The following is a 26,138-nucleotide window of genomic DNA, read 5'->3' on the forward strand; positions in this document are numbered from 1 at the left end:
TCCCAGCCCAGAATACACTGGGTAGGTGCTGCCAGTTCCCAAACCATTTTCCATTAATTGCCAAGTTAATAAGCTTGAAACAGAGTCACAAGGTGCCAGGACTGTAACATGTCACTGAGTCTGAGGCACACAGGGTAGCAGATGAGTGGCTGTGGGAGTCTGAATGTTAGTACTGTCCCAGTCCCTCGCCCCCAGCTAACCAGGGTGGTTAGTAATTGCATAAAAATTGCAAACTCAAGCCTGCTTCCTTTGAAAAGCACCAGTCCTACAGCATCCCTGGATAGCTGATTCCAATATGGAGCAAAGCAAACTGGTGCAATATGACCAGACCATGTCAACCTGGAACATCTGCCATCACTTCAGGTACAAAGGAAATGTAAACCAAGCTCTGTCTTTGGTTTTCATCCTCTTTCTCTGCAGAAACTTGTGACCCTCGACCCCTCTCCAATATAAGCCTCTCCTCCTCCTATCTTGCTATTCCTAACACTCAATGCATACTTTTTTCTGAGTATGCACATGAGCAGGCAGTGTGCACTTGCACCCCAGAATGCAAACTGCATCCTGGGCTGCACCAACAGATGCACGGCCAGCAGATGGATAGAGGTGATTTTGACATTTTACTCTGCTTTGATAAGACCTCACCTGGAGTCACTGTGTCCAGCTCTGGAGCCCTTAGTACAGGAAGGACACAGACCTGATGGAGCGGGTCCAGAGGAGGAGGGCCACGAAAATTAATTATCAGGGGGTTGGAGCACCTCTGCTACAGAGACAGGCTGAGGCAGCTGTGGTTGTTCAGCTTGCAGAAGAGAAGGCTCTGGGGAGACCTAATATCAGCGTTCCAGTACCTGAATGGGGCCTGAAAGAAGGATGGAGAGAGACTGTTTACAAAGGCCCTGCTTACTGCAGAGGGACCTTTAGATGACCTTTAGAGATCTGTTCCATCCCAAACCATTCTACGGTTCCATGATTCTGTATTTTGAGGTTGGACTTTTCCTAAGTTTATACATTAGGTCTATTACCAGGTGAAGGACTAACATCAGCTCTGCTGCATGCTGCCTGTGGCATCTCTACCCTGAGATAGTCTCACTGCATTTTCCAATTGGTAACTATGTATGTTGAACAGACATAACTCAAGCAGATAATGTTTATTCGTGTTCTAGAAATACAGGCCTTTGGATTGCAGATGCTGTAGGGCTTAAGCACTGGAAAGGGATGCAGTGTCCCAGCAGATGAGCTCTGTCCTGCCAGAGGCTCTCTGGCCACGCAGAGCAAACACCACAATCATGCATGGCATTCCCCTCTAATCTCCTGAGGTGTTTACATGAGGGTCACTAGCATAGTATCTGGGTGCCCTTTTCACAAGAGCCCCTCCACTGCCAATGAACTGTCTCCAGGGCAGGAAGCAATAAGGAAAGCAACAATTTCATTACAAAAGGCAGAAAACGTAAGAGACAAGATACTTCACAAGCAGAAAAGGAACAACCAGTCACTGAGGTAGACGTGTGACACAAAATACAGGTGGAGCAGGCTGCTATTGCTTATGTATCCCCTACCACTGAGGATGAGGCAGAACATTAGAAGGTTTTTAACCTCTTTCACTCTGCAGGTATTTCTGCTAGTTTCATGCACCCCCTCATAGGAGTTCATCTCATGTTACCAGCGTTGCAGTCTCCTACAGCCTTGATACAGGTTCCTTTCAGTTGAAACTTCATTTTGAGGGTGATGGAGAACTGGAACAGGCTGCCCAGAGTCTCCTTCTCTGAAGACTTTCAAAACCCACCTGCATGTGTTCCTGTGCACCTGATCTAGGCACAACTGTGTTAGCAGTGGGGTTGGACTAGATGATCACTAGAGGCCCTTTCCAACCCCTACTGTTCCATGATTCTTCAGTGGAAAGCAGCTGAAGCTTGAGATGAGCACACGAGTAGTCTGCATCTCACACAGTGTCCTCAGACCTTTAACATGCATGGAAAGAGGTTCAGCAGATCATTCGTTTGTCACAGTTTATTAGCTGCATTGAAGTTCATTAAAGGAAGTTATACTGATGAATTGGAATTTCTGCTCCTCCCTGTATTCTGGATTTATACACACGTTTCTTTATGCATGGCAGCCTGTAAGCATTTTTCAGTATTGAATTGTAAATAATTCCAAGCCAAAAATTCAGAGCTAGAATCATTAGTTTGTCTTTCAAACGTCCTCTTGGCTCACATAAGTACTGGGGGAATCTCAAGTAAATGTGATGCCTCAGGCCACGTGTCTGTTGTGTTATTTGGGCATGTTGCCTAGGGAAGATGCCACTGAGTTAGAACAGACCTGCATTATACCATCAGGAACTTGCAGAAAGACACAGAAGAGGGGAGATGTGTGACTGTTGATACAGCTGTGATCAGCTATACTAAAACTAAGACAGGAGTTAACTTGTTACAAACTTGTTACAAATGCCATTAAAAAGTGTCTGAGGGAGTAAAGTTCCCACCTTGCACTTTAATCACTAATATATGTATCAGGCTGCACCACAAAGTACTCCTGAACACTCAGAATCTTTGGCTTTAGAAGGATAAACTTAGGCAAATGCCTTTTGTCCAGTGATTTCAGGAATGGATCCAGAAGCCTTAGGATCCCACCAGCTGTTCTTCCACCATTTGTGCCCCAGAGGCAGAGAATGCCTGACATTATCACCCTGCTGTTAGTGCAGCAAGTGATGCAGAAATAAGAGGGAGACACTAACTCAGGTATGCAGGAATATTTCTAATTTCAGAAAATTCAGTCTGCCTGTCTGAAAGACAACCCTATATCATTTCAGTTGAGCACAGTGCTTTTTATCTCCTGCTGTTTATTTATGCTAACATCAAAAGGCCATATTTAAGAGCAGTGCTATTAACTTAGATGAATGAAAGTTTACTTAGCTGTGTTTAGAAATAAGTGAGGTAATCTACAACCATACTTTTTATAGCAAGTACTTTAGCTATTTCTAGGTAAAACCCATTATATATGAAAACATTCTGTCTAGATTTTATTTAATGGATACATCACTGCAGCATTTTTTAAATATATAATGATTCCATTTCTTTAGTCAGAGAAAATGACAAATCGTAGTACTACAAGAAATGGATTCCTAAGGACAACAGGAAGGTAAATATTTTTAAAGGGAGTTATTGATATTTTTATTTGTTTTTTTCTTATTTCATCTAGTGATGTTTTTCCTCTTTGCCTGTTCCGAGCCAAGATTCACTCTAACAGCTGGTGACCAGAAAATCACATTCACTCAAACCATCAAACACCAGGAGCCTTCCTTGGCATATCTCTGTTAATCTGGTTTTCACAGTGCATCCTTTGGTTTACTTTTAATAAATAAATCCCACAAAGAAAACAACAAATGGGAATTAAAGTTGTTGTGCTTCTTTATGAACAAAGCAATAGCTCAAGGGGCTTCAGAAGAAATGGTTATGACCCTTCTACTGAAGAGAACAGCATTGTCCTCCATGAGCAGCACTGCTGGTTTCATGAATAGCCCTCTGAAGTAAGGTGCTTGGTGTAAGGGTGAAAAAATGAATGCTAAAAGCACTTTACTGCTGGGGCAGTTCCTGGATTTGCATTTCCTATGACTGTCAAAAAGAAAATGGATTCCTGCATGCACAGTGCTTTCCACCAGCCATATCTATACTCTCCCCAAGCATTACGTGTAGACTCATTATTTGTACTACCAGATCTTTCCCACATGAATTTCAAAATGTCAAGCCACTATGAGACTTGGATTCCTCCTATTAGGAGGCAAGGGCATCATTTTAAAGAAATAACATAGCACTGCTAAATGGATACAACTACCTCTTTTATTACTGATTACCACAAAATACATCTTCTGTGTAATTCTACTCAGCCTGGTTGACTGTGGATGAGGATTTGAGCCCTTACATTTTACCAATTTACTGGAAAAGGCTTTTATTTTGCCTTTTTTTTTTTTTTCCCCAAGTCCATATGAAATATTTCACAGCCCATGATTTCTGGACCATTTTATGTTCCTACATGCCTCTTTCTCTGAAGTGGATAAATAAATCATGTATTTTGTACTTAAGTAACGAAATCAAATGCCAGACAGACACTGCAGACACTGCCTGACCAAAGAAACAGTTAAGTGACCCAACCTTTGCTCCCTACAGGAGAACAAGCTTTTTAATAGACTCCAGATTTAAATGCATTTTATAAAAATGATAACATTATATTTTTTTACATATATGCATATATATATATATATATATATATATATACACATGAATGAACATATAATCCCTTTGGCTCTAAACAGGACTCAGAAAAACTTGCAAAGGCTTAATTCCAAAGCTGTCTTGTGGCTCAGGAGGCTAATTCACAGGTCAAAGAGACTTGCAATGAAACAGCAGCAGAGCTCTTTTCATTCTCCACTTCCCAAGAAGTCCTGTTTGCTTACACCAACACCACATACACCAACTAACCAAACATCCCTATCATTTATAACTACCTGAGGTCAGATTTCATTGCTTTTACACATATACTTCTCTGTCTAGACCCACAAATACTGCATGAGGTTGCTCACAGTGTACAGTACTACTTCACCTTAGCATGCTTAGAAATGCCTTTGTGAACAATGTTTCACAGCATGCTCTTACACGTCCCCTTCAGTTAGCAGAACATCATTGATATGCTCTATGTATCGGCATCAGTATTCCTAAAGTTGTCCTGTTTATGTAAAACTGATTTTAAGTCAAGATGTTCCACAGCCTACATCACAGATGTTCCATAATTAAATTGGATACCATAAAATCTGATGTAGAAAGTATAACCAGGTTGTTGAAGGTTAAATATTCATAGATGAAGCTTGTTCTCTTTAACTTGAAAAACTATGGAATTTAGAGATAATAACTTCTAAAATTAAACAAAGTCTTGGCAGATGTATTAATAAATCTTAATAATAATAATAATAAATAATAGTCTGGTTTAGCTCAAGCTGTGCTAGAATTACCTGATGGTGCTTATCATATATCAAGAGCAAAAAAATTGTATACGTACAGAGATCTTTGTTATATACTTCCTTAATTACCTGTATTGATTATCAGTAGAGGTTGCTCCCTTGTTCATACACACATGTTCATTTGATGCAACTTAACTTATTACAGCTACTTTCATTACGGTTTGCTTTGAATACCACTTCATTGTCAACATCAACTGGTCAGCCCCTAGGTATGCATACAATTCCCATAGGTACCTGCACATAGAGGATCTAGCATCTGTGAGACAGTGCATGAGCAAAGGTGAACAAGGTGGGTAAAAGATCATCCTCATTTGGTGCATCCAAGATGGATGCTGCATACTCTGTCCACAGAGTAGACAAACGCAGGACTAACCTCTACATGAGGCAGTGAATTTACTGTGTGAGAAGGGAGAAAACGGAAGATTTGCCTCCTGAAACCAGACAGTATTCTTTTCAAGAGCAAGAACTGCTGCTTTTACTGTTTCAAAAATCTGGACCTAAGAGGACTCCTCTTTTGAGTCAAATACTTAACAGTCTTCTCCACATACACATATACTTGACAAATGCAAGCATATTGCCCCTAAGGGCGTGTTTCGCCTTGACCTGGAGCGTGTGTGTGTGTGTGTTTGTTTCCAGAAGAAATTATCAGAAACTAGTAAATGCCAACAGCTCTTCAAGTATGCTTGCATGTTTTAACATGGTTTGTAGCCCTGCCTCCAAAGGAAAAATGCATGCACATAATTTAGCATTGAAAACACTTTATGACGTACTGATGGCTTTTTTGGGTTTGAATCTAAGATTAGAACTGTTGGAAACAAGTTTTCTAGTCATAAAGTTAGCTGAGCTATTGTACAACCTGCTGTGTGTTATCCTTATATTTGTTACAGTTTGAAGGGGGGACTTCAGCCTAGATCCTGACTGCAAAGGCTGAAAGTAAAATAAATTGCCATTGGATGTAAAAGGAAAATAATGATAAGGTCTAAATATAATTCATTGGATTGTTAATGGGAATATAGAGCAGAGGCATAAACAGTTCTTTCTCTCTTTTCTTTTCCTGTCATTTCTGCTTGCAACTTCCCTCCCTCTCCCTTCCATGGCCTTGCCAGGGGTATCTTTGTTATAACTACTGTGTGAGGTAACGGGGAAGAGAGAGGTTGTGTAGGAGGAGGTGGATGGGTTCCCTCAGTCTGTCCACAAGAGTTCTTAGGAGTTTCTGTGCTGTTTACAAATTGTGCATATATGTATAGTACATATATTGTATATTTTGTACATATTCATTGCAATTCATATTTCTAAATTGTAGTTTGCTTATAAATATAGCTTCATTTGCTTCATTTGCCAAACTGAGCTGGTCTGGCAATTTTATTTTGGGGGTAGTTTCTCCAAATTAGTTGGGGGGTAATTTCAACCCACCACAATACTCCAACACAGAACATACTGTTCTGTAGCTACAGATCTGTATATCTCAGATTATAAACACACATATGCATGTGTCCATTTCAAATGATTGGTTATTTGTTTCATAACTAAACAAATATATTTCCATGTGAGAAAACAAGTATACACCTACCCGTTCAACTGGCTGTAAGTTTCACTGCAATATTTTTAGTTTATTGCCAGAGGAGAAGATGAAAACAGAAATATTCCATTCCAGTGCTGCTTTCACCTACCCAGAAAGTTATTTGAAGTTATTGCTCTGTGATTAATACAAAGATTATCCTGTGATATGCCTTGAAAGCTTACCATCTTTCACTCACTCTGCAGAGTGTGAGGTTTTGTACATGAATAATAGAGGAATGTAAATTTGTGCAGGTAGATCTGTGATTTCTCTACTTCACACATACAACAAAGTGCTAATAGGTTAATTTGCAACTTGTTGTGTTTTTATCCTTACATCTTTTCCACTGATAAAGCATCTGGGCAAGATCCTTTATTTCTGTAATTCCAACTGGTTCACGCTGCACTCAACATTCTGCCTCTACAAATAGACCCACTCAAACAACTGACTTTTTAAGAAACCCTTTTTTATGTTTTAAAACATCCCTAAGTAGACCAGTTGTACTTGCAGCTCTAAATGTCCTTCACCTGTAAATCTGCCAGTCTGATGCTCATTTGCATCACAGGTCTTTCACTCTTTCATCAGGCACAATGTTCATGAGCTGGGTCCAATGCAATATGTGCCTAGGTAAACTCTTTTACATTGCCAGAGAAGTTACAAGGATGCTTTAGCATGAATGAAAATTTAGGCTGGATGGGAAAACACAAGTAGAAAAAGCTTGGTTTAAAAATGTCAAGGCACATCCTTTTATTGCCCATAAGGAAAACCCACAGAGCAGGTATGGTTATAGAGATCTGGTTCTGGACCCACTAATGCTTAAAAGGACAAAAGGCAGATTTTTCATACTGCCTAGGACAGATGTCTCACTCCTGATGAAGTTCTATAATTTGGTATTATGTCTCTGAAATGACTGCATGCAGCCTCTGCATGATGCTGGAGGAAAGAATTGGTCTTGCTGCCCTGCAACCCTACTGCTCCACCAACCCCCAGGACACTGCAGAGCTCTGCACACACAAATGACTTCTCCTTGGGTGGATGTTCCCAGGAGAATTACACTGCTGTTGAGTATGCAAAGCTGTGTAACCTGAGACACATGAATGATTAAAACAAAACAAAACAAACATACATTTTCTCCTTAATAAACTGTCCCTCTGGACATGGGTCACAATTTGCCCCTGATCTGCAGCGTATTGGGATAACCATGCAGGAGTTGCATCCTAGATTTTCCCTCTGTTGCTTTCCTCTTTTGCAGCATTTTCAGATATCCACTGGAGAACATGGTAATCCCCAAACGCTGCTGCCTCCATTCTACCCAGTTTTATCATTCATCAACTTTAGCTGTGTTAGTGCATTACAAACTGCTGCCTTACTTGTCTAGGAAGAAAAGATAAATGAGGAAGTTTGTGTACTAAGATTTTATCTGCCCTGGCTTTGACACATCAACCTGTCCTGATATAGAACAGTGGCATTCAAATAAGCTACACAAGAATTACACATACTCCCTGTATCTAGCACATTTTCCTTTCCCCACAATCAGATCCTTTTTCAGAGATACAAAAAGACAAGCAACAAAGAAAGCACCTTGCAGGTGCTTTTCCAGCATGTCTGCCTCTGGAAAAGGTCTGGGCAGCTGCATCAACACAAAAAGAACCTCAAAAGGAGAAGGGAAATTTTGATTGCTCTAATTGTCACTCTGTCCTGAAATGGAGACATTTCAGATCTCAGACACCAAACCAAATCAGCAATGAACACCAGTTAACATAGTTTCCCAACAGACCTCAGTCCTACTCTTGGCCAACTGCAGGTAATTTGCTTAGAGAAGAAATTTTCTTAACCTGTCAATTCAGCATCAAAATGGCCATGAAGGGAAAGAAACAAAGAAAAAAAGAGGCAAAAGCAACAATGTCTTGATTCAGATGAGAAAAAAGAAAAAGGAGAGCTGTATTATCTCTAGGAGAACCAAGGTAGGTGGTATATATTAGGTTCATTTTACTTTTCAGCACAATCAGAAAACAGGGTCTCTTTATCAGTCTGATACACATCCTACTTACTCCTAACCTACAGTGGACAGAGTAAAATACAGTTTAGGAATTATTTGTTCTTAAATGTCACTTGTATTCTTAAAAGTAGAGGATTTTAGACAGAAATCTGCCACTCAGGATAAACTTTTTCCCCTCTGAATTCATTCTAAACGCAGCCTTTACTGAAATTGATCACAAATTACACACTGACATGTGGCAGTTACAAACAGGAACCTACCACAGCCTCATCACAGCTTTCTAATGCCATCTCCCCATTTCTGCAGCTAAATATACCCAGAGTGGCAAAGCAGCTGCCTCATTCACTATTCATTAAGAAGTAGAAATGACACAGCAGGTGGATGCCAAGTTTTGTCCATTACTTTGCAGTAACTCGTTGTGAATATTTAATCTACATACTATATATTTTGGTAGATGGCATGAGAACCATTTATCTAAATTAAAATGCTTCATCTAAGGAATATTTTTCCCTTCCTTGAACTCTTTTATATATTTTAATATTATTTATATTTTTATATTTTTATGTATTTTAAAATATTTATATACTTTATATATTTTTTTATATTTTATATTCCCCCCCCCCAAAGCCTCAAACAATATTAAATTCTCCCATATCCTCTTATTAGCACACATCTATTCATAGCAGACTGAAAACTCCTCACTCCTCAGTCAATATTGTTCATCCAAGCATTCCATGTTTGAAAGGTCTCAGCATGACTACGAAAACTTTGTTGCAAGAACTGAAAACCATGAGAGAGCCTTATGAGGCCAAGAAGAACTCTTGAAGTTTGGGGGGGGGGGGGAGGAGTGAGGAGGGAGGGAGAGGGGGAAGTAAAAAAGAAAAAAAAGTAGTGTTATCTGGTTCAAACAGTCATATGTTTGCACGAATTTGGACAAGTTTGTGTTCAATTTGCCCTTGCTATTATTTGCCTAGGAGTCATTTGTAGATTTTATCTGAACTGTTTGCACACACAGTTTTGCTTGCAATTGCAAACTTCCATTAAACTGCAGGAAATTTTTGAAAGTTAAAATTCCTTCTATTTTCCATACAGACTTGTACACTTGTAGAAAAACCTCCACTTTCTAGAAGGCTGTTGACCACAGTCTACGGTTGAAGCCAAGTCCAGAGCACTGAAGATGAGGACAAACACTCTGAATCTGACTCACAACATCATAAAAAGTCAGTGTAGTAAGTCAAACACATGCCAAATAATTAACTTTTTACATATCTGACTTCACTCTCCACAAGGATGAATCAGCTCCGCAGCAATTTCACGCTGGTGGCAAAACAGAGTAGAGTAATACGCAGCAGTAGGTATGTGTAGGTTTGTGGCAAGTGCCACAAAAAGGTATGCAGGAGGTTGCCTGTGTTTGTCTTTCACAACTGATCACAGATTGTGGCAACCGCGTAACGGGCAGGAGAGCTGGAGGCTGGAAGTGTTACACCACCCACACAGGGCTCTGCTCTTGCTTGAGAACAATACATTTAGATTGTAGCCCAGACAACAGAACTATTTCCAAGAACTGAACAGATAAAAGGGTTGAGAATTTAATTCTGAATTTGAAAAAAAAATGCCATCCATTAAATATAAACTGACAGGACTTAATTCTTTCTGTCTCAGTGTTGTTCGCTGACCCTTTCTTTGCTTTCTTGAATAATATCCATGACGAATTTTGGGAGGGGTTCAGAAAGGATTACTTAAAGTATAGAGAGTGCTGTGTCCTATGCCAGAAGCTTCAGAAAAAGAGAACTGGGGCAAATAGAATGACTGCAAATCTGCAAGCACATAACTGCTGGTTGATATCCTAACGTGGTGAGTAAAGTGATCACAGTATGCCTGCTGCTGTGGTGACAAGGGCCAAATGAGAGAACAGTCCTCAGGCACAAGCCACCCCTTCTGCACAAAATTAAAGTACAATGGAAACAGCGTGAAGGAAGGGAAATACAGCAAATGATAACGTGGAAAGATGCTCCTCTACCTCACTTCAGATGTTCACGTCTAAGAAGTAAAGGAAGAAAGGGATAGACATTGTATCCATGATTTCCTGCTGCTGCATGAGTGCCTGAACTGGCATGGTAACATCTTCCTCTCTACAGGTGTACTAGAAGGGGAACGTGCACACATCAGTTACTGAATTCAATTAATTACCTAGCACTAAGTTAATAAACTGATCTCTAAATCACTGCTTTCTGTGGATAGGCAAGGTCAGAGTGTCTGTCCTGAATTTATTTTGATCTACAGGCTTGGAGTCCATTTGACTCTAAGTTATTCCTGATTTCACTCTTGAACTGAACAACAGGAAAACAAAAAAACAAACCTCCAAGATCCCTATTCCCATGGTTACTTGCAACTGATGATAAAAGAATGGCCACAGTGCATGCTTTAAGGGTTCTATCTGTCATTTGATAATACTTGCAGTTACCCACTGGTCAGATAAACACTAAAATTAGGTACTGTGTTGAGGTCTGGCTTATCAGAGCTATCACTCTGTCATTGGGTCCTCTTGTCCACAGCTTTTGTAGAGCCATGGCAAAATAGTCCTCTTATCTCCTGTTGCATATACGTAATGTGCAGCCACACTCATCAGCTAGTCACAGACTGTGGTACATGAAAGAGGAGCTGGGCATGACCTTCAGCATCAAGATCACCTGCCTCCGTGCTCAGAGCAGTATGACAGCTCATCTCCCTCAGTGAGGAACCAAGCCCTGCAAACCAGCACAGATATAAGGGAAGGTGCTGCCTCCTACCCCAGATGTTACCCTGACACCATTACCAGTTCTAATTGCAAGTCTCTTGCAGCGTCGTGAGCTACTTGTATCAAAATGGTGAAGACAATAAGAAAACATTTGAAACCAACTTTCTGTGCTTTACATGACAGTGAAAAATATGAGCTTTCCTCCAAACTATGTTTCTTTCTTCCTCCTCCTATTTCCACCCACCCACACACACATTTTAGCTTAATATTCAGCTGTGGTCTTTGCATCTCCTCAGAGTTGAGCACAACATAACTGGTTCCTCACTGGACCTGTTCGTGACAACTTCACTGCCAGTTTCTAATGTTTCCTCTAGCAGCTAAGTTTTGTCCCTCTGTATGTTTTCAGGGTTTGCACCTGGCTGAGTTGTTGCAGCATGTTCATAGGTGCCAACTTAAAATATTTCCCTCGAAACAGAAGCAAAATTTCCACTTGCTGACACTGGAGAGGAGAGCAGGCTTAAGTCTGTGACTGGCCCAATTCCTCTTCTCCTCAGTACTGAGAAGTACTCAGCACCACACACCCAGTATTTCTAAGATATGCCACCTTTTTCAGACTTCTCACAGAAAATCCTGTCCTCAGAGAGGGAAGACAATTTAAGGGTAATTCATTCCAGGGGACCACAAACATCTCTGAGCAGGATCCTGGTCAGACATTCATGAAATAGCCCAGCACCCTCTCTGCCTATGCATCTATAGATACAGAATCACATAGATACATCTGCTCACATTCCTCATTTTCCTTCCAAAGGCATTCCCATAGGTATGGTGAGGAGAGTGTTGTGAGGAAGCTCCATTGCAAAACTGGTTCCTTACATTACTATTCAGTAAGGATTGTGAAAAAACACTAAACAGGGACATTAAATAAAAAAAAAAAAAACACACAAGAAAAAAACAAAGCAAATTATTCTGAAAATCATAATTACTATTTTCTGTGCCTTTCTTCATGTTGCTTTGCAGTTTGCATTTTCATGTTGTTTAAACAGTGAGACTGATTTAACTGGCAGCAGTTTACCCAACATTCCTAGTCTCCTACATTATTATTAGTTTTTAGAGGCTTCAAAAAAAGCTGATGGAAATGTTTTAAAGTTGAAAGAATAGCCACTATAGAAAAGTTCCAAAATCATCCAAGAATCTTCCAATACTTACTTTTTCCCCTCAGAAATACAACAAAATAATAATGATTTTCATTGCATTTTCATTTACCTGAAGTATATTTTCTACCTTATGACACTGGGGAAAAAATATAGCATTATTCTCTCATTAAAATATTACTTTCAATTAGTTGTACCTATATATTAAGTTTAGCTCCAAGACATTTACTTGCATGCTTCTAAATATACAGCTGGGTTATTTTATAGTCCATGCTGCCTGGAAACTAAAGAGCCAGATTTCTTTCTTTCTTTTTTTTTTTTTTCCTTAAAGAACAGGTTTATTTTAAGAATATATGACCAAGAAGAGTAAAGTGAAGGAGAAGAAATTTAGGGACTGTATATCAAAGGAACTCTGCAATCCTCTATAACCTCTCCATTGGCTATACTGAGACTATCTTGTACTGCCCAGGCTGCAGCAGGCACAAGCAGTAATACTTCAATAATATTAGGCTTTTGATGCACTTTCCAGTCTGTATTTTTATACATTTTAGATGCATCTTCAGGATTCAGGCCAGTGATGCATTGCTAGTCACTCTACACCTGGAGAAGAGGCATAGCCCAAAATCCTATTTACATGGCCAGGTCAGCACAGTGCTATAGCCAGTGTGACCCAAAAAAACAAGTGCAGCAATGCCACTCACCAGCCAGTGATGATGTCACCCCAACACTGACACCAAAACAGGATGTTTATGATCAGACAACTGCCACTGGACTTCACAAGACTGAGCTAGCAGCTAGGACTTGGCTGCTATAAAGTTTGTACCAGACAAAAGTCCTAAAAAATAAAGAAATCACAGACTTGATCACTGCCAGGAAATGGACATGATCTTCCAAGTAGACACTATACAACAGAGATCCCATGGACATTCCCAAACCAGCCAAGTGTGGCTTTCTGTCAGAAAGTGACTGTCAGTTCCATTGTTACACTCAGGGCAAACCAGATGGCTGTGGTTTCACACACTTGCACACTAGAATAAGTCTGACATTGATAGTGACTACAGAAACAGGCTGGTGCCAAGCTAGGAAGGCCACCAGGTATTGTGAGTTTGGTGCAGATAGAGGATGATGACCACCTTCTCCTTCTGGACTTCACAGCTCACCCCAGACCTGGTGCTATCCCCAAACTTTCTGCCAGCTCATTTACACCACAGCCCAGTTGTGCAAATCCAGTCCTACCAAGGGAAGTTGGTGTCACGCCACCAGAAACAGTGTAAGGTGACAGGTCTTGGTTCAGTAAGAATTGCCAAAAAATTGCCACATCTAAAAAATTAAAAAAAAAAAAAAACACATAAAACTGGCAGAGGAACCAGATCCCTGCATGTGAACCTCCTGGCTATTCACAAACGCAAAGAGGTCACCTCAGCTCTCTTACCTGCAGCTCTGGCTGCCCCTCACAAATCAGCTGAACCCCTTCTGCCTTTCCTGTCCTGCTAGTAACCTTACAGTGAGAAATGATCCCCTCCTAGTCAGCAGAGAACAGTCGAGGACAACACTGGGGAAAGCCACTTAAAATGTTAACAGTGAGTTGCCCTGGAGGTTCGCATGGTTATGAAGAAAACAGGTATGGCACTAATGCTTTCCAAGACCAATCAGACTGTACTCAGATGCTGTGGAACAGTAAGTAGCCCTTGCAGCACTCAGTCTTCCTGAGCCAGACATGTTGAGCAGTGTGGACACAAATGCAGTTGTCTAGCAGTCATGGGGGAACACTCTGAAAATTGCACATATTTGGCCCTCAAAATAGAGCATTTTATCTCAGAGTTCAAAGCTAGTGTTTATCTCAGTGTGGCCACATACCAAGCAGTTTCTCCCACCCTCTTGCCAGAAAAATCTCTCTTAAAAAAAAAAAAAAAAAAAAAAAAAGGCAGACTACTTACTCATGCAACTGTCTGCAATTTTGAGTGAAGTTAGCTTTTGGTGCTTTGCTTCCATCACCAGATTCCCTGACATTCCCACAGAAGTATGAAGACACTCAGAAGAGAACAGGGAACTGGCTGATTATCTTTCTCTGCACCTCAATTACATTCAATTAGCTAATGTCATTCAGCTTTCAACATCGTGGTTGCTTTAGGCACATTCTGGTTCAAGTCTGCTAAGGTCAGGTACTTGAATAAAACTGCACCGATAAAGATGGCAGAGAATCTAATGGTCCCACATCTGAGGCCATGCCTGAACCAACAAAGCAAAAAACAGAGAATTTTAGAAGCCAGCTACTGAAAGTATTTGACATATAGTTCCCAATACAGTATCTGGGAAGAGATGAGTGCTGCTAAGATGACTTCACCTTCCACAAGGCAAACCAAAAGTGTAATCACATTTTTCACATCAACAGACACACCAATTTGGTGACTGAAAGGTCAATGAAAGAATGGATTTATTTGCTTTTCTGTCACTTTGTGTTATCTCAGCGCTGGAGGAAATACATTAGAAAATTTCCCACATATTATTTCAGGCCAAGTCTTCTTCTGAAGTTGACACCAGTAGAGAGTCTTGGTTAACAATAGAGGACACCTTACTCAAGCATCTCTTTTAAGCAATTTTTAAAGAGATATAAAGAAAACTCAGCAGGATCCCTATAAAATGCTTCTGCAGAAGCAAGAAGCAGTAACCTCTGCTACCAGGCTTTGACTCAAGACAGATCAAAGTGGTCAGCAGACCCTGGAACTGAACAAATGGTTTCTGAGGCTACAAATAATCTTACTAAGATCATTACCCAATTCATGATGAACGAATGAAAAAGTTCTTTATGGAAGTTGCCTCTGTCATTTGCACTTCTTAGAGGAGACTTGTTCAGACAAATTTAAATTACATTTGAGGATCTGTATTGGTGTCTTGTTACATGAGTTTCCTCTTCCCCATCATCTATATGAGCTGTGAACTCAGTGCCACTTTCTTTTGACAACCAGGAGATGAAGCTTGCATTTTAATAAACTTCTCTGTGGAAGACTCAGTTCACAAAATACTTGCCTTATACAAAGAGGGGAAAAAAATAACTAAACCATGTTATTCTGGTTCATCTCAAACACAGATGGGGAAACTCTCCAGAGAAAACACCCAGTCATGAATCTGCACTGCAGACCTCTACTTCACACTGACGTCAGAGGGATTTCCATGCAGTAGATGTTTGCAGACAATGCAACAAAAATCTGCAATGCAGATAACAGACCCGCAATGCAGATCAGACACTAGCATTTTATTCACAGGGTGATAATTCAGCTTCAGAATCTCCAACACAGAATCACAGAAACACTGAGATTAGAGGGGGCCTCTGGAGCTCATCTAGTCTAACCTCCTTGCTCATAGTATCAGTTACAGCAGGTTGCCTGAGACTGTATCCAGTTATGATTTGATTACCTCCATGGATGGAGATCCCAATACTTCTCTGGACATCCTGGGCCAGTGGCCAACCACTTTCACAATTAAAAAAAATAAAACCAAAACAATACCCTATCACGAACATTTAAACATAATAAGAAAAAAAAAAATCAATTTGATGTATTTCAGTTGTTGCCCTCTGCCTCTTGTCCTGTCACTGGGCACTTAAAGAAGAGTCTGGCCCTATCTTGTGTGTTCCCTTCCATCAGTATTTGTATTGGTAATCTCCCTCCAAGCCTCTCTCCTCCTTCAACAGTCCCAGCTCTCCTGGCCTCCCTTTCTGTGACAGAAGCTCCAGTCTCTTAAATCATCTTCATGGTCCTTTGCTGGACTCTTTCTAGTATTTCCCTGTATCTCTTGTACTGGGGAATCCAGAACTGGTCTCAACACTCCACATGAGGCCTCACCAGTGCCTTCTTTGCTGCAAGGTCATATTGCTGCCTCATGATCTAAGTCCACCACGATCTCAAGGTTCTTCTCAGCAAAGCTGCCTCCCAGTCTATCATCCACCAGTGTGTAGCGGTACATGGGATTGTTCTTCACCACAGTGCAGGACTTTGTACTTCCCCTTGCTGAACTGCATGATGTTCCTGTCAGCCCAGTTCTCCAGCCACAGGAGGTCTTTCTGGATGGCAGCACACCCATCTGGTCTACCAACCACTCACCCTGGCATTTGGGGATTTTTTTAATCTACAAAATTTGCTGAGGGCACCCCATCATTCTGGTCATTAAACAGCATAGATGATAGTTGTATAAGCATTAATACAGCCATGTTGAGGGGAGGTGGGGGGAAATCAATCACTATTTGTAAAATATATTGAATCAATTTGTGCTATTCTAAAGTTTTCATTAATTTTTGAACATCTGCTTCAAAATAAATGAGACATAGAATATGACAAATCTGAGTTTAACCTTACTTAGATTCATAAATAAATAAATAAATCATTTAAAAATAAAAAGAGAGAGAGCAATACAGCTGACATCCTGCTGCAACACAAAACTCAGGAGACTGTATTCTGTTGATACCAATGAGTAATTTTTGTTAGGAAATTAGGACAATTTTGCTAACACAAGAGCTGATGTGTCAGGATGAGACAATCATTTATAGAATGAATTATAAAATAGTGCAAAGTACTTTTTTTTTCCCCCCCTCTCTCCCTGAGGACCAATGCAATAAGGAAATATGTAAAGCCTAAGCAACACAAAGAAAACCTACACTTCAACACAAAGAAAACCTACACTTCAAGCCATGGCTTGCCAACGCCATCCTCAGATGCTCAGAAGACACCTTGGCTATATTAGAGCATTAAAGCAGGAGAGAAAGAAGGTAAACAGTTCAAGGCTGTACTGATTCAAAGGCTGCAAGCTTTGCCGAGCTTTTGTGGAAGTCCATGGGCATTTTTCCGATGGGGATTTGCTGTATCTAGCCAAAGCCCCTTTGATCAGCATATGCTTTGACAGCACCACTCATGATTCAGCAAAAACACTGCACCAAGCTTGAGTTATAACATTAATCAACAAATATGCAAATTTTACTCTATCAGCACTGCTCTGAAATATCAAGCCACATACTCATCTGCAGTAAATCAGAACAACTCTACAGAAGTCAGCTGAGTTTGATGCCAATTTACAGCAAACTTGGCCCACCGTTTTTACACCACTGCACTCTGTAATTCTACTCAAGTACTGCTGCCATTGCAGATAATTATAAGCTGCTTTAAAACAAAGTGAAAACCACCTCAAAAGGAGATACAGTGCCATAAGAGGAATCCAATTTATTCAACATCTCATCTTCATAATGAATCTGTGTATTACTTTATATTATGAATAACACTGTGCCGAATTAGGGCAGACTTAATTATAACTGCTACAAGAAGCTGGTAGGATAATAAGTATCCTTTAGATTCAGGAGCAGATATTATTGGTGACAATTATGAGACAAAACTCAATCTTGATGTTCTAAATACTGGGAACAGAAATGTTATCTTCGTCTTAAAAACTGCAGCTGCTCAGATGGAGCTCACACTGATGCTAGATGAGGTTTGTGCCATCATTTAGGAAGAAGGAAAATCTGATAGTTTTTCCTTTTTACAGTAAATGGTTTTCAATAGCTGTTACTTATGAAACAGAACTTCAAGTCTGGTCTTTTTTCAGCTGAGCTGAGAGAAAATTTAGTCTGATGAACTCACATGAAAGAGGAGACAGATCAAAGGGGGCGTGGGGTGTGTGTGTCTCTAAACAACAGAAATGGGCACAAACAGAGATCCAAAGCCCATATTCCTGAGTCAACTACCATACCTCAAAAAGAAGGCCTTTCTACCACGGGAAGTGATACAAATTTTACTTTGCCAGAGTAAGAGAAGCACCGATGGCAAATTTAGACTAAAGGCCAACTCTCAAAGCAGCTTGAGTCAATGTATAAAGTTTAGATCAATTTATAAAGTTCAGATGGAAACCAAGTAACATGATAGTTTTAGCAGTCTTGCTGTGAACACTTCAATAGATTCAGATCCAAAAATTATTGGAACTAAAAATAAATGTCCCAATCTGCAAGCTACAGACACCATGGTTCTGACATCAGCAAGTGCTGAGTACTCAGATGGATAGTGTGAGAAGTTCCAAATAAGACCTTTCTATTACATAAAATAGTTTCTAGAAATTGCCAGCAGACAGCTTAATGTGCAAAAACCAGCTAAAGAACAGCCATTAGCAAGTTATGTGGGAAAGCAGTGTTGACAGTTCGCAGCAGCTTTCCTTACCTAGATGTTGCTCTATGTCTGCAAAGTCACTGGTAGGCTGAGTTGTGAATTGCTAGCAAAATATGGCAATTACCAAAATTCAGTTTGCATGGGGAGACAAACCGGACAAAACCATCAGAAAGCACAGAGTCCAAAGACAGATACACAGAGTAGGGGGTGCAAATAGGTAAATCCAAGCAACCCATAGCATGGTATTAATAGCATTCCTGTGGGAATCAATAACTCAATCTAATCCAAAGGATGCATGGCACCTGCCAAAGGTAAGGAGTTTTGCAATGTGTCCCAGGTAAACCTCCAGCTGTCAGGGGTTAACAGTGTAGATTCTCTCTTTCATGAAAAAATAAGAATTAAAAATCTCAAAATTATATTTCAATGCACTAATAACTATCATTTCCCAAGACAGAATACAGTTTCCTCTCCAGATCTGTTTGTCATACTCAATTAACTGGAGCTAAGTACCTCTTTTTCCTCCTCCTTCAAAGCTCTTCACATTAATCACAAATGCAGGACATCAGTGAAGATTAAGCTCTTATCCATTAGCCTTAAGATTATTTGGGTTATTTCATGATAGCTATTGTTGTCACTTACTTCAAAATATTCCTGAATTCTTACTTGCAGGTTTTGTGGTCTCAAAACCAAATCAAATCTATTCTTGATTGGATTGGATCTGGGGGATGTTTTACCACATCCTTTAGGAAAACATCACAATATAACACATCACTTCAATTCATTGACATCAGCCAGACATTTAAAAGCACACTAAACCAAAGAGTGCCTTTTTAATGTTTCATGCTCAGGCAAATTAAGGAACCCAAGATTCAGTCAAAGAATTTTATCTCAGCTCATCACTTTCTCTGACTGCCCAGAGTAAGAAAGTCACTATCCCGTTTTCCCATTGAAAATTAAATATATACTGTAGGAGTCTTAATTTAACAACAGGATGAACAACCTTCAGCCCACAGGACACACACAGACTGCCACGACAATAAATTTGTTCCAAAGCCCACATGCCCTCCTCCCTCCTACCAAATGCCCTTCAAGTGCAGACTTAGAGGCTGGAGGAATAGGCTATGTGGCCACATACTTCTTTCCAGTGCTATTTTGCCTGAAAGCCCAGCTGCTCCTCCCCTTTAGATGACACTCCATAGAATCGTAGAATAATTTCAGTCGGAAAAGACCTTTAAGACCGTTGAGTCTAACTATTATCTGACTGTACCAAGTCTGGGCTTAAACCATGTCCCTGAACACTGCATCTACATGCCTTTTCAAGCACCTCCAGGGATGACAGGTGGCTCAGATCAGGAAACCCTGGACCTATACATGTGCACAAAAAGATCACGCTGCGTGTAACAACATGGCAGTGAGAGGGCATGGCATATAATTCACTTAATCTACAAAATCAGGTATGAGGCTCACTCAAAGGGTAGTTAGGCATCATTTACAGCCTAATAGTAATGACAGTAATACCTTTCATTAGCATCAATTATAGTACTCAAAGCTATAGTACAAGCTATGACTGGTTTCTTACACGCTTGTGCTTTACATCTCTCCTACCTTTCCCATAGCAACATGTTCTGTGACCTGCTGCATCTCTTGCTACTCTGCTCTCCTTGTGCTCTGTCTGCCTGTGTGGTCACATATGGTGGCTGGTTCACAGCTACAGATGTGCTGATTAGCTGGACTAAATTAACACAGGTCAGCCAGATAGCAGCTCTCAAAAGTCAGCTTTTCCCTCTCCTATCCACTCTTTCTGTTGCATCCTATTTTATCTTACCATCAGTTTTCACAAAATAGGTAGGAAAAAATTACCTTTGAGATATCTACCATTCCGTTAAGCTATAAATCAAGTTCAGCTATGGTTAACAAGTTAATGGGAAGGCTGACTAAGAGACTTACAGCAGTTTCCCTAGGAAAAGGATAGCCAGTTTCCCTTGGGAAACCAGGTCAAAAGTTATGTCAATGGGAATCACAAGGCATCCCAGTTTGGTATTAGGATGCAGAGACTACTAATCTCTCACGGTGGGGAGAACCAAATAGTTTACTATGAAACATTACCCTACCAGACTATCCTTAAATTAATGTATTTTCCTACAGTCACATCTCTTTCCATATACGGTTTCTTCTGTGAACATGCAAGGAAGACTGGGCTGGTTGAGAGAAACCAAGCTGCAAATCAAAGCCCTTGTAACAGCCTTTTATAGCCACAAGAAAGCCACACAGACATCCGAGACTCAGATGGCTGCAGAGGTATACCAAGTTTTGATTTAAAAACATGTTCCCCTTCTGCTGGGGGTGGGAGTGGACAGCATAGTCCATGTCCAGGACTGGAAGTGATCTGTACACGTATGAAGCCAGAACTGGAAGCTTGCACACCTGCAAAACATGCTCAGAGTTTATTATGGTACAAGATTCAGATGATGTACATAAGGTAGAGAAGTGTTGGTCAAGGACAGGTATTGGTCAGCCCTCAAAGCAGGACTTTTTTTTACTATCAGGGCTTTATTTATCCACAGAGCTGCAGCTCAAACTCTCGTTCCCTTTTTGGAAGTGGATTTTTTCCCTGCCTTTCAAAGGCACAGCTCTGTTAGGACACCCACAATCCATCTGAATTTCTCAACTTGGGTCTTTTGATGTCTCTGATATTTACAGAGACCGCTGGCTTTGCTTACCATCAATATTACATCTACCCTATGAAGAACAAGACGACTGTGAAATCAAGTAAAAAAAAAAAAAAAGAGAGAGAGAAAGTCCATTTCTCTTTCAACTGCCTGAAAAAACACCTTGCTCTTGGATCCATGTGGATGTACGTGAACAGAGAGAGAATGCAGCCTTTGAACAGTAACCGCTATAAATCTTTCTCCTCTGATCATTCCCCCTCTGACTCACAAATCTCAATCTACCAAGAAACGAGTGCATAGCTCTCACAAAGCATAACATGAGCCTAGAAGGGAGGCACAATTGAGAGAGAAGAGAGACAAATGATGTGGGAGCTGTTTCCTAAACGAATGGAACACATTTCACTTATAATTGATTGCAATGAGTATCAATAAATAAAAGGAATAAGCAACAGGTTTGAAAAGAACAAAAATTAATTTAAATTTAATGCAAGTGAAATGCCTTACTGTAAGTCTGGATTGAGAAAGATGTTTGGAAGGGTGGTTTCCAGAGACAATGCTTATATTTCAATGTTTAGTGAGAGGTATATCTGCTGTAGATGGGTATAAAAACCAAATAGAATGTCTTTTGTGTTTCTAATCTTGTTCAGTCTTCTTTTATTCAACCACTTAGGCTAAGTGAGACTCACTATTATTTTTCTATTGAAAAAAAAAAAATCAACCAACCCAAAAACACAAGAGGGAAATCCAAACTAAAAAAAGGTAACAAACAAATACTGAGAACCAGGAGGGAGGGCTTTATTCTATCCCATGCCTAGCCCCCAAGTCCTGGCATTCTTCAGTCATGATCACAGCTGTCTTGAACAGTATCACCTCCCTTGATGATTTTCAAATCTCATGTACTAGCTTAGCTAGCTGCAACCAAGCTTTGGTGCTGCCCACAGAATGTCAAAAGGTGAAAGGTATCAAAGGAGGAGTTCTTCAGGTCCCTTCCACCATGTGATTGGAGATGGGCTCCTGCTATGATTCAGGCAAGGCAGAAGGAAGGAAAGCTCATTCCCTTATTCCACACATGCCACCTGACCCACACAACTGAGGTTTGGAAGCTGGCTCTCACCACATGCTGCTGTAATTAAGTTTTCATATTTGGAGCACTCAAGTATCACCTCAATCCTGAAGACCAGCTGGCCAGGAGTCAGCCTGAGCAAGAATCATAAAGGGCTTCCACAAACTTCTAGGTGGTGTTCGGAGAACAGCGCCCAAACCTGTCTCTTTTGTCCCTACTTACCCTGGAGATTGCCAGCCTGGCATTAACAAAATGCCTGCTTGGGCAGTGCTGCCAGGGAGCAGCATGCAGAAGGTACAGCAGGCTGTAAAGTTATTACATAGTCTCCTTAAGACCATCATTTCTTACCAATACCAGTAGCAACACTGCTTATTACAGTGACCTAGCAGACCTAGAGAGTATCTGAGTTACAGGCTTCAGTGTCAGCAGCACTGACTTTTCCAGCCAGCATCTTCATCACACCACCCTGACAAGGCCAAACACCCACCACCTAATATTCCTGGGCATCAATCCACAACCACTGCCAATGCTGATCCATGCACAGCTGTTCGAAAAGAAAGTGATTGCAGCCCTTGTAATTGTGAACTTTCATATTTCTGCAAAGGAAGAGAGTGGATATAACAGAGTTGTTGCATAAAGTATGGGCCAAGGAGCTAATCACTTCTATGTGTCTAATTATATATTTGTTTTCCTTGTCAAAAGGGGATAATGTGCCATTCTCCATATTCCACTGCGTTTTCAAATGTATTTCAAGCTGGAGCCTGCCTTGTCTCTTTACTAGACAAATAGACTAAATGTCAGTGAGAACAGATTTTAAAATCTGGATTTTAAACACTGCAGTAGTACAACCAGTAAGTATTTTTTTGGTCTTGAGAACTTCTCCCTCAATACTGCAAACAAGAAGATATTACAAACTGTTTCAGTTCTCTCTTTAGAATGGCATTCAACCTCATTCAGACTAGTCTTGTGCTTGTACTTGGTATCTTCAGAAAAGAGATAGTAAAATAATTGTGTAAGAAAATCAAGATCATCGGAACATTTTTTAACTGTGGAAAGATCCTGCACTATACTTATTTGGGTTGTAGAGAGGGGCTTGGTTTCATCTGGGTTTTGTTTCACATCTTAAAGATTAGTGCAGGAAAAGTATTGGAATGATTGAAACAATCACATTCCTTCTTTTACGTTAAAAAATATTTCAAGCTCATATCTAGATGTTGAACAAAATCAAATATAGATCTATTCCTAATTTTCCAAGCTACAGAACAGTAAGTACTGCACTGTGGAAAACAAGATCTAATACAAGAGGTGGCAACTGGGATTTCATGCTGCTTATATGCACTCACATAAAAAGATAGGCAATCACAAGGAAGTGTGACTCATTTGACACTGGAGAGACATTTTCTTTTTAACTATACATGAAAGGGATGGTATTGCCATACACTGCTCTAGCAGCAGTGAATCAGAAGTAGTAAGGCAGTTGCTGCATTTTACAGTGTGTAGCAGTCACATTCAGAAACAAGGCTTGATTCTCCTCTTCATAAAATCAGTTCATGCAAGCCCAGCATTGTCCCACATTCCCTGAGATTCAGCCACCACATTCCTAATTAAGACATAGTGGACTGGATAACTTGTAAAAGGTATTTCATTTCCCAAAAGGCAACAGGGCAGCAAGATCTTCCCAGTGACCAAAAAAAACAAGGGAAGTCCATCCTACATAGGCAATCATGGGCACTCAGACACACCAGTGAAACACTGCCAAGGAAACACTTGAAGATCACAACTCACAGAAGCCTCTGATGAATCAAACACACAACCCATCGTACAGAAGATGCAACTGGTCCCCAGTTTACTATTTATGTAGCCCCATAACATCAAGAAGATCTCAAAGTGAATAAAAGCACCACAGAGGTTTTATATTCTTTTGTCTTTAGACAGTAATTGCAATGTACTCTCGTATCTTTCACTCCTCTGTGTAGCCACTAAACACATGTGGGGCTTCCTTTCTTTATAAAACTTGACAGTTTCAATTTACTTTGCAACAGCAATTTGTTTGGATTTCCATCCATAAAAGTCCCCCCGGATGCCATGCTATACAATAATTTCTAAAGTGATGAAATACAAAGGTTCTGTAATGTTTATAAAGCCATTTAAACTGCATTAGCAAAACTGTTTTGCTAAATTACATTTTCCAACTCATCAGTCCTTATTATGCTATATATAAGCTCACTTCTTCCAAGAGTCACCCCACTCACATAATCAAATCATGCCATTTGAAACGCTGTGACATTATTTTGTCATGTAAAATGGTTGAAATTATCTTGCTGATGGCAACGTAAAGGATTGCTGCTACGTAGAATTTGTTATGAGAAGTGAAAGCTGAAAAAGAGTTGGAACTCTCAAAATTATAGATTTTAAATGGCAGAGAGACAAAGTGTTTAAAAGCCATTAAATACCACAAGTCATCATAAAAGCAAGATTCAGGTTCTGAAACCCTTTCACTTAATCATTGTAATGGAAATATTAAAGAAGAAAATGGAATTAAAGGATTTATTTACACAGACTGGCATAAACTCTCTTGAGGGTCATACACTTTTAAAGGCCAAGCAGTATAAACAAGGTATCCAAAATTACTACCTAATATAATGACTTATGTAAGCACCTTCAGAATAATGATTACATGATGACTGCAAGAAGTTTGACAAATTGAAGTATGATCAAAATCATTGTGCTCAGAGAAATTTATCACAAGCAAAAAAATAAAAAAAAAACCACAACATTTTGTGCTTGCATTTAACATAAAATAAGAGCACAGTTTTCAACAATACACACTTAAAAGACACTTAGAGAAATCAGTTCTGCCACACACTTCACTTCTGCTGGGCACACCAATTTTCATATTTTGATTCACTGCATGCATACAGCTTCTCTATTTCACCTCACTTTTGGAAAATTATTTTCAATAAACATGCCTCCAAGAAATATCTGACAACTGTACATCCACATGATTAAATAAAAGAGAGGAAAACTCAGCAACAGATATATCACACATTTTACAGCAGCAGCAACGTCTTGCTTGCAAGCCCCTGGCAGGAATTCTTCTCCTTGACAAGATAAATTAATGCTAGACTGTTCTCAAGATGTTACATCAACAGAGAAAGGTTTAGCTCTCCCTTGTGAAAATAAAACACATCATCTGAGCTGACATGCTTCATCACTAAACCACTTTCAAATAAAAAAATCCCAAACTTCCAAGATATTTTCATGCAAGAACTGACTCTATTAACCATTTTGACTAGTTACAGTGTTTATATCTGTCCAGTCCATCATTTTTTTAAGAAGGCTAATGAAGTCTGAGAGCTGAAAGTCCAAACACTACTATTTGTGCACTTCTTTTTTCACTCTTGTTAAGTGCAAAGACATGCAGCATGACAGAATCTTTCAGTATCAATTTCCCCCACTAAACCCACACTGCAAACCTAAAAAGCCATCCTCTCAAATAAACTCATATCCTTCAAACCTGAAAGATGTTTTCACCAATGCCTCAGGACTGTCCACCGGTGGTAGTTCATCCGCTAGGATTTCTTCAGGAGGTCTAGGGTCACTGATGATGGTTGGCTTTGGTCTTTCCTTGAGGCTGCCAGTCAGCCCACCAATAATGGTGTTCCACAAGCAGTTTTGTGATTTAGACCCTGAAAAAAACAGAGCACAAGAAAGAAAATTAATTAATTCTCTCATCAGTCTGGAAACAAAGGTAGTCTGTTACACCTTTGCCTCACCACAGCTTGGGATTAAGCCTGAAAACCCAAAATAAAG

The 26,138-nt window shown here is 40.0% G+C and overlaps 1 protein-coding gene across 1 annotated transcript in view; it reads right to left on the reverse strand.

Annotated features, from left to right (window-relative positions):
* The window catches only part of PDE1C (phosphodiesterase 1C), a 277,040-nt gene that overhangs the window by 205,587 nt on the left and 45,315 nt on the right, over positions 1–26,138 (reverse strand). The window contains exon 3 of the mRNA XM_054384765.1: positions 25,843–26,014. Coding sequence (XP_054240740.1) covers positions 25,843–26,014 — 172 coding nt within the window. The remainder of the gene's footprint in view (positions 1–25,842; positions 26,015–26,138) is intronic.

Source organism: Indicator indicator, chromosome 11, assembly GCF_027791375.1.
Source record: "Indicator indicator isolate 239-I01 chromosome 11, UM_Iind_1.1, whole genome shotgun sequence".
In the NCBI taxonomy this organism is placed as follows: Eukaryota; Metazoa; Chordata; class Aves; order Piciformes; family Indicatoridae; genus Indicator; species Indicator indicator.